A 16,811-nucleotide genomic window follows, 5' to 3' on the forward strand; every position below is an offset into this window, starting at 1 on the left:
TCTCCCCCCCCCCCCGAACAGCTAAGTTATAGTGACATAAACAAACTAGCGCCAATTGTCAAGTGGGTTGGACGGTTTGACAGGAGCTGTCCAGGATCCAGTTGTCTGTTTTGGCATGCTTTCTATGACTGGATTGCCTGGTGCTTTTTACGTGTCACTAGCATGGGTGCTTTTACGTGGCACTGGCACACAAATGCAATTTTATGTGACACCTGCACGAGTGCAATTTTACGTGGCACTAGCACCCACAAGACAAAAATTTCTTGGCTGTGAGAGGGAATTGGGCATGACCATAAAGGACATGCCTATATGTATGGATGGCTGCAATTTTACTTAGTTGGACATGTTTTCTCAACTACACACACATATTACAATGGGCTTCTTTCAGTTTCCACCTACCACATCCACTCACAAGGCTTTGGTCAGCCCAGGACTATAGTAGAAGACATCTTGCCCAAGGTTGCATGCAGTGGACTGAACCCAGAACCATGTGGTTGAGAAACAAACTTTTTACCACACAACCACATCTGCACCTATATACATATACATACTAGGGTGGCCCTTAGCAATAGGTAATTTTCCAAAAGTTAAAATCTTGCTGCTCCCACCCCCTAATCCTTTTCCAATCAACAAAAAAAGAACAGGGTATGCAAAATTTCAGCTCAGTAGGACAACTGCTTGGTGACCATCAAATGCCTTGAAGTTAGAACATACTATATATACACAACAATTAATTCTGTTCAAAAGCAGTATACTGTTCCCTGTCTTGACTATGCTCTTTTTTCTTCTTAGAGAAATTTGTGTGGATACATCCAGGCAATCCCAGCAAATGTTTAAAAACGTTCTGAATCAAATTTACCAATAGTTAATTTGAAAAATTCATGAAATAATGTGAAAAACTTAAGAAATATTAGATTATCTTAATAAAACACACAACTTCTATGAGAGAAACACATTTTCAGTTACAGCAATAATTTCCATAGAATCAAAAGCATAATGTGAACACTGAATATTGAACATTATTTTTGATTAAGAGAGGGTTTAGTGGCAGTTGGATATGTTTTATGGATTTCAATAACGATCTGTAAAACAAATTGTTTCCCCAGTTTCATCTTTTGTAAGAATATTATTGTAATCCTGAACGAATTTGACACCTCTTTCTGAGACATCATTCACAATAATTATCTTCTCAAGTTTTTCAAGTCCACTTTTCTAACCAGGATCATCTTTCCATGTTGAAGGGTCTTTGTTAAGAAAATCGGTGCTGATAGAAAATCTTGTGAAGAAAGTTTTTTGTACCAGGAGTTACAAAACTCAAATGTTTGTAAAGGAAGAGAAGTTATTTTGCTGCAGAATGTACCTCTTCCGTTGACTCTTTTTTTTCTTCCTCTTCACCTTTGCTTCCAGCATAACTTGAGCAATATTTTCCTTAACCTCTGTTGGAACATTGTCTTCAAATACGGATAGAGCCACAGTTTTTAACCAAGGTTAAAAAGAACACCCTGCTACCCATAAAGGGAGACATTGTATGCCAGGCCTCAACCTGCTACATGAAACACATACTCTGAATATGATCCTCTCTGTGTAATATAAGCTTATCAACTGTTTAATACTCTCATCAAATGTTATGGCTGTACACATCTCTACTTTGTACTTATAAGCTTGACTTGATATCCATCCATCTGTCTATCTATCGATTGATCAATCGATGGAACATGACCTTGGGATTTCTGGAGATAACTCGATGTCTCACACACACATCTAGGCCCTCTCCCACTTCCCCCTCTCTCTTTCATATATATATATAAAGAGGGAGAGAAAAAGAGAAAATATGAAAGAACACAGATTTGCTTTACAGGATTTAAGAGTATATTAAAGCCATGATAATAAAGATATACGATTTTGTACAAAATAAGGTTTTGTTCTTTCAACATAATTGAAGTAAGGACTGGTTTCGCATTGCTCATTAAAAATATTTTCTATCTTATATATATGTATGTATGTGTGTATATATACATGTATGTGTATATATATATATATATATATATATATATATATATATATATATATATATATATATATATATATATATGGAAAGAGAAAACAGGAGGAAATAGACATGCTCTTCCTGAGCTTTGAGTTTACTAGTAAATAGGTGAATATTTATAGACAAATAGAGTTAATATATGATGCTAAAGTAAATAGCAACTGTTATCTGGACAGTGTTACAGGGTTCTGAATGTCAATAAGTAAATGATAAGAGAGTGAAAGAGAGAGGAGAATGGCATAGTTTTTTTAAGTTTCTTTTTTTGAGGGAGAGAAGAGAGAAAAAAATAACACTTGATGGCTGTACACATCCCTTTGTTGTCACATGCCCACCCACACCAAGTAGGCAATAAAGATTTTCTGGTGGAGGAAAATAAAGATTATAATGCTTTCGCGGACTATAACAATTAATAGGTTAATAATTATATTTGTTGTTAATAAAGGGAATATGATATAATGTGTAAACGAATATAAAATAAAAACAAATAATAAGATCTTATCATTGGTGTGAGACCATGTCATGGGGGTGGTGGTGGTGTCTGTGAATATCAGCGAGTGAATAATAGGGAAGAAGTGAAAGAGTGATTGAAAGAGGAGAATGGGATATGACCTTGGATTTTCTGGAGAGAACTCAATGTTTCACACACACACACATACACATCTAGGCTCTCTCTCTCTCTCTTTCCCTCTTCCCCATCTCTCTTTTTTCACACCATGCATATGTGAATGGTCCACCATAACATGTGGGTATTCTGGTACAGGATTGATTGATTCTAGGTGCATCACTAATGGATTATTGATTTCTATAAATATTTGGGAGGCCTATTGATTTCTTTTTTTTTATTTCTTCTTTTCATTATTTCTGGATTTCCCTTTTGGAAGTGGTCTCTTAGTGCTTTATATTGCAGTGATTGGCATTGATGTCTAGTGTTCCTGTTGCTGTTGTTGTTGTTTGACATCCAGATCAAACAGATCTGTGATCGATGGGTAATCAGTTAAACAATTGATGAAATGGCATCCTCCTTAAAATCAGTCTTAATTCTTTTGTTTTTCATGCATAGTGTATTGTTTTTTGTTTTTTTCTTGTGTCCTTCAACTCCTAAGGCTAGTTACCCAGTTTCCTTGGCATATAAGCGACCAAGATCACAACAGACCCCTGAATGGCATGCTGCTGTGTTTCAGGGTTCAAGGTTTACTTGTCTGATGAGGGTACACAGGCACATGCATCACAACCACATGTATGTAACATGGTGGTCAGGATAAACAGTACTTGACCTTGCAGATGGAGCCCAGTTAGAATTTTGTTTGGGATGAGTAGCCCATCTCACTCAAAAGGTTCTGAATAAGGGTTGTTTAAGGATGAAGAATGAAATACCATTTCCGGAGATGAATTATTCAAACCCCAAAGAATTCCTCTCAACACATGGTTATGATACTCCCCTACTACTCCTGTTCATGATCAGAGATGCACATATCATCAGCCACTTAAGTATGTGGCCAACTGGTTAAAGTCAAGCATCTGACAAGCAAATCTGTAATATTGAGCAGAATATTTGCTGTAGCCCATCTTTTATACCAAGACAAAACATGTACAGTAACGCTTCCAATCAATTAAGATGAGAAGCCATGAGAGCCACTGCCTGGTGCCATTATTATACTTAAGGCATTCCACCAAGGTCAACTTTACCTTTCATCCTTTAGGGTTGATAAAATAAGTACCAGTTGAGCACTGGGGTTGATCAAATTGGCTTAACCCCTCCTCTGAAATATCTGGCCTTATGCCAAAATTTGAAACCTTTATTATACTTAAGGCAGTGAGCTGGCAGAATCATTAGCATGCTGGACAAACTGCTTAGCAGCATCTTTATATTTCGAGTTCAAATTCTGCCAAAGTTGACTGCACCTTTCATCCATTCATGGGTCAGTAAAATATATACCAGTTAAATATTGGGGTCGATGTATTCAACCAGCCTCTTCTCCAAATATTTCAGGCCTTGTGTCTATAGTAGAAAGAATTATTATTATTATATTTTTTATATATAATGTCTGTTCCTTCTTTATCAGGTATTGCTGGATGCTGTGCAAAAACTACAGTTGCTCCACTGGACAGAGTGAAAATCTTGCTTCAAGCCCACAACCGACATTATCGACACCTAGGTAAGAATATTTCTTGGTTTCAGGCAATTTTTTTAAAACTTGGACAACTGTCTTAATAGGTAGTGTCTTCTACAGAAATAGGGAATGGTTTTGAAATGTTTGCCCCTGCAGTGTAGACATAAGAAAACTCAGAACTCCCATCCTCACATCCCAGCAAACAACATTGCCCTACATGAATAGGCCAAGATATCACAAAACTTGTCTTTAAAATGACTTAACGGATCCTATCAGGTGGTGCTATTAAGTCAGACATGGCCTGGGCGAGTCTTGAGCCAGTCTTTGGCCAAAACATATCTGAAAAGAGATAAATTGTGATAAACAGGTGGCTCCTCAACATTCAAATAGAAGTGAGGAGGGGATGATCACTGTAACATGCGAGTGGAGAGAAGTATATTAATATTGGTTTTAAATTTTTTGACACAAGGCCATCAATTTGGAGGAGAGGAGTTGATTACAGCAACACCAGCTGGTATTTATTTTATCAATCCCAAAAGGATGAAAGGCAAAGTTGGTAGAAATGCCGCTATACATTTTTTCAGGGATGGTAAAGACTCTGTCAGCTCGCTGCCTGGAGAACAATATTAATATGTTTATTATTTTTTTTTCTTCTAGGTGTTTTTTCTTCCTTACAACATGTCATTCATAAAGAAGGTTTTCTGGGGCTCTACAAAGGAAATGGTGTTCAGATGCTACGGATTTTCCCATATTCTGCTATTCAGTTTGGTGCTTATGAAGAATTTAAAAAGGTAAATAAATTACACATTTATTTTTTTTCTCTCCCCTACTGTTTTCACTTTTACTCCTTTCTCTCTCACTCTCTCATATATTTTGAGGTATTTTGACCATAAAATTGTCAAAATTGTTTAATGTCCATATTCTTCATTGTTTCTTTATTTTATTTGTCCTCTTCAAATGATCAAGTATTCCAAACATTGTCAACCTCCTCTCCTTAATTCCTGTATTTCTTTTCTTGTTTTCCAAGAATATCTGAGTAAAGAACAGTCAGTTTTATAGCTTCTTGCTGTTGTATATAATATACAAGAATTCTTTGATACACAAAATATTTGAAAAGATTAAACTTTATATTTACATATATCTCTAATGATTGGTAAAATAAGCAACAGTGATGTGGTGAAGTTCATTCAAGTGATTGTGTCCCCTTTCTGACAAATGCGACTTTGTACTAAACATTAAAATCAATGCTGTTCTTCTATCTTTTGTCATTTGTCTTTTGCTTGTTTCAATCATTGAACTGCAGCCAAGCTGGAGTGCAACCTCGAAGGGTTTACTCAAACTAATCACCCCCGGTACTTATTTTATTTAAGTCTGGTACTTATGCTGTTGGTCTCTTTTGCCAAACTGATAAGTTACTGGGATGTAAACAAACCAACACAGACTGTCAAACGGTGGAGTACACAAACCTACAAAACTCACACATATCTATTTATCTATCTATCTATCTATCTATCTATCTATCTATCTATCTATCTATCTGTTTATCTATACACACACACATATATATATACATTCACACACACACACACACACACACATAATGGTCTTCCTCACAGTATCCATCTGCAAAATTCACTCACTCACAAGGCATTCATTGGTCCTGGGCTGTAGTAGAAGATGCCTGCCCAAGGTACCATGCAATGGGACTGAACCCGAAACCACATGGTTGCAAAACAAGCCCCTTAACCACACAGTCATGTCTGAGATGATCCTGTTCTGTCAACCAGGCTGGGTTATTTGTTAGGCTGGCTATAGTAGCTTAAGGATGTGATTATCTTGATTCAGAACTGAACGAATGAATCCCAGTGAATCAGACTTCATCCTATTAAGAATGACCCCAGAACCCTACCCCTTGGGGATTTTTACAAAACAGAAAGTAGAAACAGCAACAATTTGAACTCGATCCCCTTGCCCCCAACAACATTAAATGGAACTTATTGTGAGAGTATATAGACAGAGGGGAACTCGCAACCATCAAACAAAACTAGTCAGTGTGTATCTAGATTTATGTTAATAACAACAGCAGTAACAAATAAAAAATTAATGAAGTATTTCTGTATTTGAGGACCAGCAGCGGTGGTCGTGGTAGAAGTAGTAGTAATAGTTGCAGTGATGATGATGGTGGTGGTAGTAGTAGTAGTAGTAGTGGAAGTAGCAGTAATAGTTGTAATGATAAGTGATAGTGGTGGTGGTGACCATGGTGATTGAAGTAGTGGTGGTGGTGGTGATGTAGGAGTAATAGTGGTAGTAGCAGCAGCAATAGTATTCTCATATACTTATCCTCAATTCCTACACACTTAATAAATAGACAGCAGTGATGCAGATCCTTTGTGTGGTTGCGTGACCCAGTAGAAATATTAGCCAAGTCTTTTTCAAATGATTATCATTTGTCAAACAGGAAGTGTACATTAAATAACATAGTCCTAGATACAATGTGCCTGGAAAAAAAAAAACTTGGTCACAGCTGGTTTGCTGAATTACATCTGACCCAGGGCTAAACAGGAACACTAACTATACTGTTGGGAGTAGCCTCTATGCAGTTGCTTGACCTGCTAGAAATAGCAACCAACTTTCCTCAAATAACAGCCTGCTGTCTTAAAAAAATGACACCTTGTATAATGTAGTCCAGAATACAGAATGCCTGATAATAGATGAGGTGGTTATGGCCAGAACACTTTTGTTCAATTATACATTGATTAATGTAGTCCATGGTAAATTATGCCAGTAAAACAATAAATAAATAAATAAATGGCAGAATTGTGGTAGATTGAATGTCTTTGATTACAGCTCAGTTAGAGCAGTGTCTAAACAATTCCATCATGAGGTGCAATAGCCCAGTGGTTAGGGCAGCGGACTCGCAGTCATAGGATCGCGGTTTTGATTCCCAGACCGGGCGTTGTGAGTGTTTATTGAGCGAAAACACCTAAAGCTCCACGAGGTTCCGGCTGGGGATGGTGGCGAACCCTGCTGTACTCTTCCACCACAACTTTCTCTCACTCTTACTTCCTGTTGCTGTTGTGCCTGTAATTCAAAGGGTCGGCCTTGTCACACTCTGTGTCACGCTGAATATCCGCGAGAACTACGTTAAGGGTACACGTGTCTGTGGAGTGCTCAGCCACTTGCACATTAATTTCACGAGCAGGCTGTTCCGTTGATCGGATCAACTGGAACCCTCGACGTCGTAAGCGACGGAGTGCCAACAACAAACAATTCCATCAAAGATAGCAATTTACTAAAACTTCTCTGAGCTTTCAAGGTTTGGTATTTTGTCCTGGTTTTGTACATAACCCTGGTTTTTTACTTAGCCTAGGTTTGTACTTTGACCTAATTTTGTATTAACCCTGGGTTTATGCTTAACCTTGGATTTGTATTTTGCCCTGGTTTGGCTCTTAGCTGTGTTGCTTTATACATAGTCCTAGTTTTATAATGTTGGTTGGACAAATCTTTCATTGGGTGTGACTTGGAGTGATATGTTGCATAGAATTAAGTGTTCAGAAAATACTTGTTCTGTGTTTCAAGTAGGTAATCCATTATAGTAAAACACTCAGCATCTATTTAGAACATGATACACCAACAACAACAGAGAGGGTTTTTCATGGTAACAGGATGAGGCCACTGGTAAATAAGTGTCAATGAAAGACCAAAAAACTTTCACGTTCTCACCCTCACATCCTGAAAACAAAAATAAAAACACACCAAGCAATAGATAATATGTCTCTTTCCCCTCCTCCAAGTCAATTTTGTTGCTCAATATCAACAGCATTAGAAACTTCTCAGACTGTCTTCTTAGTTTGTCCACCTCTAAATTGTTGCCCAATTTGTGTGTTTCTGAATTGTGATAAACTTTTCAACAGATTCTCAAGTCGGTTACAAATTGTCACACTCACATTGTCAAGCTGACGGCTGGATCCTTAGCAGGTAACTATACACTTTTCATCACACAAAACAAGCATGACCTTTTATTGAGTGATATTTTTTATCATCATCATTATTATTATTATTATTATTATTATTATTATTATTATTTCTCTTTTAGTTGGGGGTTTCCTCCATTTTCATTTCATTTTGCCTCATCTGTTGAAATATGTTTGGTCTCATTCTTCACAAAAGATTTTTGGGGATGATGAATTTAAAAAAAAATTTTTTATACATTTGTATTTGATTGGCTGCCCAAAATTGTTGTCTTTATGCCAAGACAAGAATTTATTATTATTATTATTACTATTGCTCTCAAAAAGTTCATCGCTTTTGTTATTATTGTTTCTAGGTCATTGTTATTATTTAAAGGTCAAAGAATAACATTCTATTGCTATAAAGGTCAGTGAATGTGGCCAAGACAGTAGTGCTGGCCTAAATAAAGTGTAAATAAAGTTTATATTTTTCTATTCTAGGGCTGATATGAGGTGAACTGATTGTTCATGCCATTCAGTAAAGATACTGGGGTCATTTTGATTGTCTTTCTCTCTTCTTTATAAAAGCTGGTATTGTAACTCAGTTTAACCAAATGAGCAGCTGCTCTGTAATAATTAACCTTATACTTCAATTCATTTGAGTGTACCCATTCATTACACAAACTAGAATACAGTAGGCCTGTCTAGTAGTTGGTACTGTAGAGCAGGTCTACCTCCTAGTTGGTACTGTAGAGCAAGTCTGCCTACTAGTTGGTACTGTAGAGCAGGTCTACCTACTATCTGGTATTTTAGAGCAGGTCTGCCTACTAGTTGGTACTACAGAGCAAGTTTATCTACAAGTTAGTACCACAGAGTAGGTCTTTCTACTAGCTAGCTCTTTCTACTATAGGGCAAGTTTGTGTAGTAGTTGGTATTATGGAGCAGGTCTGTCTACTAGTTGGTACAACAGAGCAAAGTCTGTGTACTACTTTATAGATTATGGTTGACCCCAAAAGCTCCACTTTAGATCAGTGACAATCACATATTGTTGTAGATAAGTATAATTATCCTGATAGCCTTAAAGGGTAAAGACCCTCTTTGATCATGAATGACCATGGGATTGCCCCTAGAAAGCTGTGGTTGTTCAGTTCTAGCAGAGAGAGAGAGGTTGATCATGTAGAGCAGTCACTGGCAAACTGCAGCTTGTGGGACTTTCTGAATGGTTCACCAATGAAAAGTTCTTTAGATAGCACAGCCTACTTGGTAATGAGCCATGTTTCATGCAGTTTGCTTCTTGGAAAAGGTTGTCAATTCCTGACATAGGGAGTACGTGTATTTAAGCTGGGACTGAAATTGTAAATCTTTTCAATGATACATGGTAGGGTTTTCTACCATTCTGGACTATCATTTTTGCACTAGCTTTAACAATAACTCAACACAATTCAGGAAGAGAAACAGTTAAGGAAATTAAACTGACTTGGCCACAGACATGCTGTCGCCCCTGTTACAGGATATAAACTGATCCTCTTGTGTCCTATTCTTTATTCATCACTATGACCAGATGGAAACACGGGTGTTTAAGGCTGGTTATTCAGCATCATTAACGGTTGTCTTTAATTTCTTCAGATCTTCATGGATTATTCGTCGCTGCTGTTTTTTGTGTCCATTCCATATTTGTAGCCATAATTTATTTATCTTAAACAGCAAAACATTATGCTCACTAAAACTGATATTTATCAAATTGGTGTGTTGTTTTATGGTGCCAAATCATGGTTATCAAGATGTCTTTGTCAAATTCTCTGAATATTACAGGTTAACTGTCTGGAATAATCCCATTCTTGACAAATTTGTTTTTGTCATCTCACTTTTCTGAATTATATCAGAATGCTAGTTGCACTGGTTAACCTTAGCAATCAAATGAATTATTCAGTGTTACTATATAAACTATAATGTATCATTTGTATGTAGTTCAGTGGCTAAAACGTAGGTTGTTTGCTGTGTAGCTTCCTCATGACAATCGGCAGAATGAATTTTGTGTGTGAATAGTTATTTGTGTATGTACACTGTTAAAGTTTGATACCCTTCCCAATGCCAACCACTTGACAGTGTGTTGTATTGGATGGCTTCTTCTTTTTTTTTTTCATGCCATCAGCACTAGTGAAGCTGCCATGCAACTTGAAAGACTACGAACCCCAAATGAGGTGGTAGTGGGAAACTTTACGCTTAGGAGAATCAAAAGTATGAGAGAAAAGGCCTGAGCCGTTGAGGACTCATATTTCACATGAGAAGACGGGGGTTGGAGCAGGAAGTATCTCTTTGGAAATAATAGCCAAATGAGTGATAGTTTATATCTCCATGACCTTAAAGAAACTTAAAACATCTTTAATGTATTTGATTGGTTAACAAAAATTTTTTCTGATTTACTTTTTGCAGGTATGGTGGCGCTAGTGGTTACTTATCCTCTGGATGTGGTACGATCTCGTTTAGCTTTCCAAGTGAAAGGTGAACATCTTTATGTCGGCATCGTAGACACGATGAAGTCAATTATCCATCTGGAAGGTGGAACCACTGCACTTTACAAAGGCATGGTGCCCTCAATACTGGGTATTTCACCATATGCTGGTAATTATTGACCTCCTTACCTCCCTCCTTTTCTAATCAGTGTTGTGTTTCATATTAACCTTTTACCATTTAAACTGGCTACATCAGGCCAAGATATTCTACTTGTTTAATGCTCAAGCTGGCCAGATCCAGTCTCCTGCACCTGCCCTACAATGTCATACCAAAAGTATACAATCACCTCATTGAAATCTGTCCATTCAGATTGAAATCTCAACTCCATATATATGACAGGCTTCTTTCACATCATTGAAATCTCAAAGCTACAAGATAAAATATTAGCTTCTTCCCTCTTCACAGCAATTAACCTTGTTCTTCTGTGAATTCTCACACCAATTTCTGTGGCAAGCCTCATCTGGAATTAATTGATTTTGGTCAATTACCCTCATTTAACATCCGCTTTTCCATGCTTGCATGGGTCAGATGGAATTTGTTGAGGTAGATTTTCTATGACTGAATGTTCTTCCTGTTGCCAACCCTCACCTGTTTCTAGGCAAGGTAATATTTCCCCACTGTTTTCCATGGGAAACTGGAAATGAACAACCTTGCTTGTATAGCAGTGATGCTCGTTTACAGCCATCATGTGATGTACACACATACATACCTGTAACAGGCTTCTTTCAGTTTCTACCAGCCAAATCCACTCATAAGGCTTTGGTTGACCCAAGGCTATATATATTAGAAGACACTTGCCCAAGGTACTACAGAGTGGGACTAAACCCAAAACCATGTGGTTGGGAAACAGGTTTCTTAACCCCCACAGTCATGTAACTATATATCACAACCTAATCATCTTCAACAAGCATGAACCATGCTATAAAAGTTCTTTGTTTTATTAAATTTTACTAATTTAATTCATAATTCATTCCTGGAGGTTGTTCCTGAAATGTTCATAAACCAAAACTATATTTACCGTAAGAAATTCAAGAGAACAGACAGTGAATTTGTGCATGGATGTGCACCGAATTAAAGCTAGACAGCAACTGACACTTTCCCACTGATACTAGCAGCTTATCAGTAATTGCTGTTGTTGTCAGCCTGCATGTTCATTACTCAAGGCAATATTTGTCCACCCGAGATGTTTTATGTTGAAAAAAAATTGTTTGTAAACTGATTTGTTTGTGATGAGAAGCATTCATAAATAGAAGTTTCGCTATATCTTTCAACAAACAACAAACTCCTCTGATAGTTTTCAACATGAGAATAAGTCCTGTTTTATTAGAGTGACACACACTGGACAATTCATTCTACATCCTATTCAACTAACAACAACAACAACGACATCATAAAATTGATTACATTTGTTTGTTTTTTTTTTAGGTTTATCTTTCACATGTTTCGAGATAATGAAAAACTTGTGTTTAGACTATTTTCCTGATACTCTTGGAAGACCCTGCCAGAAAACAACGGGTGGGATTATTCTTATTCTTCCTGCCAAATTGCTCTGCGGTGCTTGGGCTGGAGTTATCGCCCAGACAACAGCGTGAGTAATGCATTCTTTCTTCTAATACTGTATTAAAGAACAACAGTATCATCATCATTATTTATCTTCTGCCTTCTGTGCTGGCATGAGTTGGATGGCTCGACAAGATCCAACAGGCCAGAAGTCTGTGTTGTAATTCAGTGCCTGCTTAGGCATGATTCTACATCTGGATTGTTCTTCATAACATCAACCATTTTACAAAGTGTGCTGGGTGACTTTTGCATGGCACCAGCACTGGATCGTCGTTGTCGTCGTCGTTTAACGTCCGCTTTCCATGCTAGCATCGGTTGGACGATTTGACTGAAGACTGGTGGACCAGAAGGCGACACCAGGCTCCAATCTGATTTGGCAGAGTTTCTACAGCTGGATGCCCTTCCTAACGCCAACCACTCCGAGAGTGTAGTGGACAGTTATCTTTTGTCTTCTACTTGTTTTACTCAATGGTTCGCGACCATGCTCGGACACTGCCTTGTTTAGTCAAACAAATCAGCTCCAATACCAGTGCTTTTTTTTTAAAGTTTGGTACTTATTCCATCAGTCTCTTTTGCTGAACTACTAAGTTACAGGAATGTACACAAGCCAAATCCAGTTGTCAAGTGACTGTATGGGGATAATCACAAACAGACACTTCCAAACAGTTTCCATCAATTCACTTGCAAGGCATTGGTCAGCCTGGGGATACAGTAGACGGCACTTACTGAAGGTACCACACAGTGGGGCTGAACCCCAAACCACATGGTTGCAAAACAAGCTTCTTAAGCACACAGTCATGCCAACACATCTACAGTCATGCTTTATATGTTTTCATCATCATCTTCTTCGTCATTAAGTGCTTTGTGTCCTCAGGTAATCCCTACTCAAATGAGGATATAAACATTTTTCCATTCAGTGCAACATTCCTGCTATTTTTTTTTCCCAATCACTAAACTGAAGAACTTCTGATGCTTGGAGTGCAAAATATGTCAAACTTTGAAGCTAATGTGCAGCATGTGATCTTAAATGCAACTTATGAAGTGCACGTTTGTAAATTAAAACAACTGCAACATTTTGATGTATGTTGCACCAGTGCAGCAACTGTGCAGCTGTACACGTGCACCTTCTATTTTTTTGTTTCTTTTTATATTAGTTCACTAAGAAGAGGTTATTCCTCTTTAGTGAGGGTCTCGGATGGATTTTGAACTCGGAACACACAAAGCTGGAATAGACACCACACCACAACACATCCCCACAGATGCTCTACCAATTCTGCCAATCCACCGTCCTGGGGCTGGTACTTTGTTTATCAACCCCAAAATGATGAAAGGTAAAGTTGTCATCGGCAGTATTAGAACCAGGGACAATACTCACACAGCGTTTAATCTGATGCTTCATTGACTCTGTCAATTCACCACCTAAAATGTGCGATGTATGCACTCTTGTGCATGTGTTTTACAGCTATATACTCACATACATGTAAGTACATTTATATACATGATCATGTACAAACATATGGTTTTGTATATTTAATTGGGGTTATTTCTTTGTCTTTGTTTTAATTTTTTTCTCTTTTTTTGTCTTTTCATAAACTTGTCTAAAAGTTGCAATTTATCTTACAGCTATCCATTGGATGTTGTCAGACGGCGAATGCAACTGTCCCGAATGTTACCAGAATCCCACAAATATGATCAGTAAGTGACATATATTGTCTGTCCTTAATCTTTGATTGAGCTTGACTAAGCTTTCTACATGACCACATACTGGCCCAGATTTGAATTCTGTGTGACCTAATGTTAACCTGTCTATAGTACACAGTTATTCTCAGACATGGCCCCAAATCAAAATATTAGCTCCTTCCCTCCTCATGGTAATTAAACATATTTTTGTGCGAACTTTCACACCAATTCTTGTGGTTAACCTCATAAAGAATTACTTGCCTTGGGTCAAAATAACAACTGGATCATCTTTAACAAATATTAGTTTAATTTGGCCATCCTCCTGGGTGCTTCAATGATTTCGTGGGAGATACCATGCATGTTCTTAACCCATTACCTACCAGTGATCTCATATGAGATCACTTAAAAATTACAAATTTCGTAATTATCTCTCAATATTTACACATATCTAACCTTTTTGCTATATCTACTAGGTATATTTCTCTGATATTCAAATGAAGTTTGCTAATTTTTCACCCAATATCTCGCTTATTTCTATTTAAAATGTTATTTTGATCATTCCAGCATGTTTCTAAGGCTGTTTTATGCTAGAAATCAAAGTTTCATAAAAAAAATTCCAGTTAATAGAATTATGGGAGGTAATGGGTTAATGCATCATTTGCCATTCCACAGTCCTGAAACAAGTTGTTTCTTTCTCAGTTGATCTTTCCTTTGACTTACTGCCATAGGACCAATTGACACACAGATTCTTCTAGGTGCCTGATGCAATGCCCAGCAATTCTCATTCTTCTCTGCTGAATCTTCTCGGTCACTTTGAGTAGATCTTGATAAAGCTGCTTGATGGTTAAATGAACTCTCCATGTAACATTCAGAACCATTCTTGACATTCTTGTGCCACAACCGTTTCTGAAAGTTCTTTGTTTTAGTAAGGGTCTCTCAACAAATAACAAATTCCCTAGCAATTTTCAGCATGAAAATAAGTCCTGTTTTTAGAGTGGCACATGCTGGACAATTCATTCCACATCCTATTCAACTAACAACAACAACATAAATATTGATCAATAGCATACTGGTTGAATTATGACCAAATACTGATCCGTCTTTAATAGTATCCTGGATGTTATATAACCTGAGTCCATATCAGCTTGATTTCTCCTTAAATAAACAAAACCATGTCATTAAATAGTGATTTCAAATTTTGGTACAGGGGCAACAGTTTTTGAGGGGAGAGGAAAGTCAATTACATCGACCCCAATGCTTAGCTGGTACTTGTTTTCATCCGAAAGGATGAAACACAAAGTTGACCTTGACGGAATTTGAACTCGGAATGTAAAGATGGATAAAATAAGAATAATGGGGAGGGAGATGCAGAGGTACAAAGGTAGCAATAGGGGGTAGGTTGTTGAAGGCTTGTATCCTAAATTTTTAATTCAAATGTAGAATAACTAATTAAATAAATCATCATCATCATCGTCGTCGTTTAACGTCCGCTTTCCATGCTAGCATGGGTTGGACGATTTGACTGAGGACTGGTGAAACCAGATGGCTACACCAGGCTCCAATCTGATTTGGCAGAGTTTCTACAGCTGGATGCCCTTCCTAACGCCAACCACTCTGTGAGTGTAGTGGGTGCTTTTATGTGCCACCGGCACGAAGGCCAGTCAGGCGGTACTGACAACGGCCACGCTCAAAATGGTGTATTTTACGTGCCACCTGCACAGGAGCCAGTCCAGCGGCACTGGCAACGATCTTGCTCGAATGTCTTTACACGTGCCAGAACGGCGACAGTGCCATCACGATTTCGCTTTCGCTTGCCCCAACAGGTCTTCTCAAGCCGAGTTTCAATGTTGTTGGTAATTATTTTGATAATTAATCAGTAAGCAGACTACATAATTATGTGTGTGTTTTTTGTATTTTTTCTTTTACCAGAGGTTGGCTGCGGACATTGTTGGTCATATACCGTGAAGATGGGGTCAGCAATGGACTGTTCCGAGGACTTACTGTCAATTACATTCGAGTCATCCCTACTGTGGCTGTGTCTTTTGCCACTTATGAAACAGCAAAACAAATGCTTGGCTTAGACACCGGTGTTGATCGTTAGCACTTTAAACGGCTTTATTTATTTAATTTTAATAGTTTCATTTTAATCTCCTTTTTAATTTTAAGTCCATTGTTTGTTTGTTTGTTTGTTGTTTTTTTTTTTCTATTTTATTTAAAATATATGTATCTATATGTATATAAGTATGTGAGTGTGTATACATATATGTGTGTGTGAGTGTGTATACATATATGTGTGTGTAACTGTTTAGGGGATCTGCATGAAATTCATGCAGAACAAAAGAAAAAATCAGTTTGTCTCAATAACTGCTGCCAGTTCTTTGTTGAAATGATTCTCTCTCAAGTGATTTTCGACTTGTCTGAGGAACATCACAAACAAAACAGTATGGCCCTTACTCGTTTGTGACAATGGGGAACTGGGTGAAGGTCACAGCCTATGTCTTTTCTCTTAAAACAATGTAATATATTTTTTTTTCAATTTCTAATTTCATTTCATTTATATATTTATTTATTTGAGGAAGGCTGTTGCGACCACGACTCTTTTCAGACTCTCTATAACTGAAGAGAGTAAAGGGTCTTCAGACCAGAGGTCTAGCCCCAAATGTTTACATCAGAGAGAGAGCCCCGCCAAAGTTACCCAAGCCATGGTGTTAATTAGTCATGTGTTTTTACCCCTTTTTCCCTTTCATGCAATATTTGCTCACATTCTCTCTCTTCATCATGTGTCTTACTTTTAGGTGATTTGTAATATTTTTTAAACTAAATATATATATATATATATATGTATGTATATATAGGGTATAAAGGTGGGTTTCTTTTTTTTAATTCTTTTAAATGTCTATAAACATGAAAGATGTGTGTATGTGCATTTGTGTATATATCTCTTAGGGA

The 16,811-nt window shown here is 37.4% G+C and overlaps 1 protein-coding gene across 2 annotated transcripts in view; it reads left to right on the forward strand.

The window, feature by feature from the left end:
* Nucleotides 1-16,790, forward strand: part of LOC106873362 (solute carrier family 25 member 16) — a 22,707-nt gene extending 5,917 nt beyond the window's left edge. Inside the window, exons 2-8 of one of the 2 annotated variants that reach the window (XM_014920692.2) lie at nt 4,111-4,203; nt 4,816-4,949; nt 8,073-8,136; nt 10,542-10,730; nt 12,048-12,210; nt 13,806-13,877; nt 15,792-16,790. In XM_014920692.2, coding sequence (XP_014776178.1) covers nt 4,111-4,203; nt 4,816-4,949; nt 8,073-8,136; nt 10,542-10,730; nt 12,048-12,210; nt 13,806-13,877; nt 15,792-15,963 — 887 coding nt within the window. In that variant the 3' untranslated portion in view covers nt 15,964-16,790. Of the gene's footprint in view, nt 1-4,110; nt 4,204-4,815; nt 4,950-8,072; nt 8,137-10,541; nt 10,731-12,047; nt 12,211-13,336; nt 13,390-13,805; nt 13,878-15,791 lie in introns of those variants that run through there. The other variant, XM_052976207.1, reaches the window with a different exon arrangement.
* Nucleotides 16,791-16,811: the final 21 nt, after the last annotated feature.

The sequence above is a fragment of the Octopus bimaculoides genome, chromosome 24 (assembly GCF_001194135.2).
Source record: "Octopus bimaculoides isolate UCB-OBI-ISO-001 chromosome 24, ASM119413v2, whole genome shotgun sequence".
In the NCBI taxonomy this organism is placed as follows: Eukaryota; Metazoa; Mollusca; class Cephalopoda; order Octopoda; family Octopodidae; genus Octopus; species Octopus bimaculoides.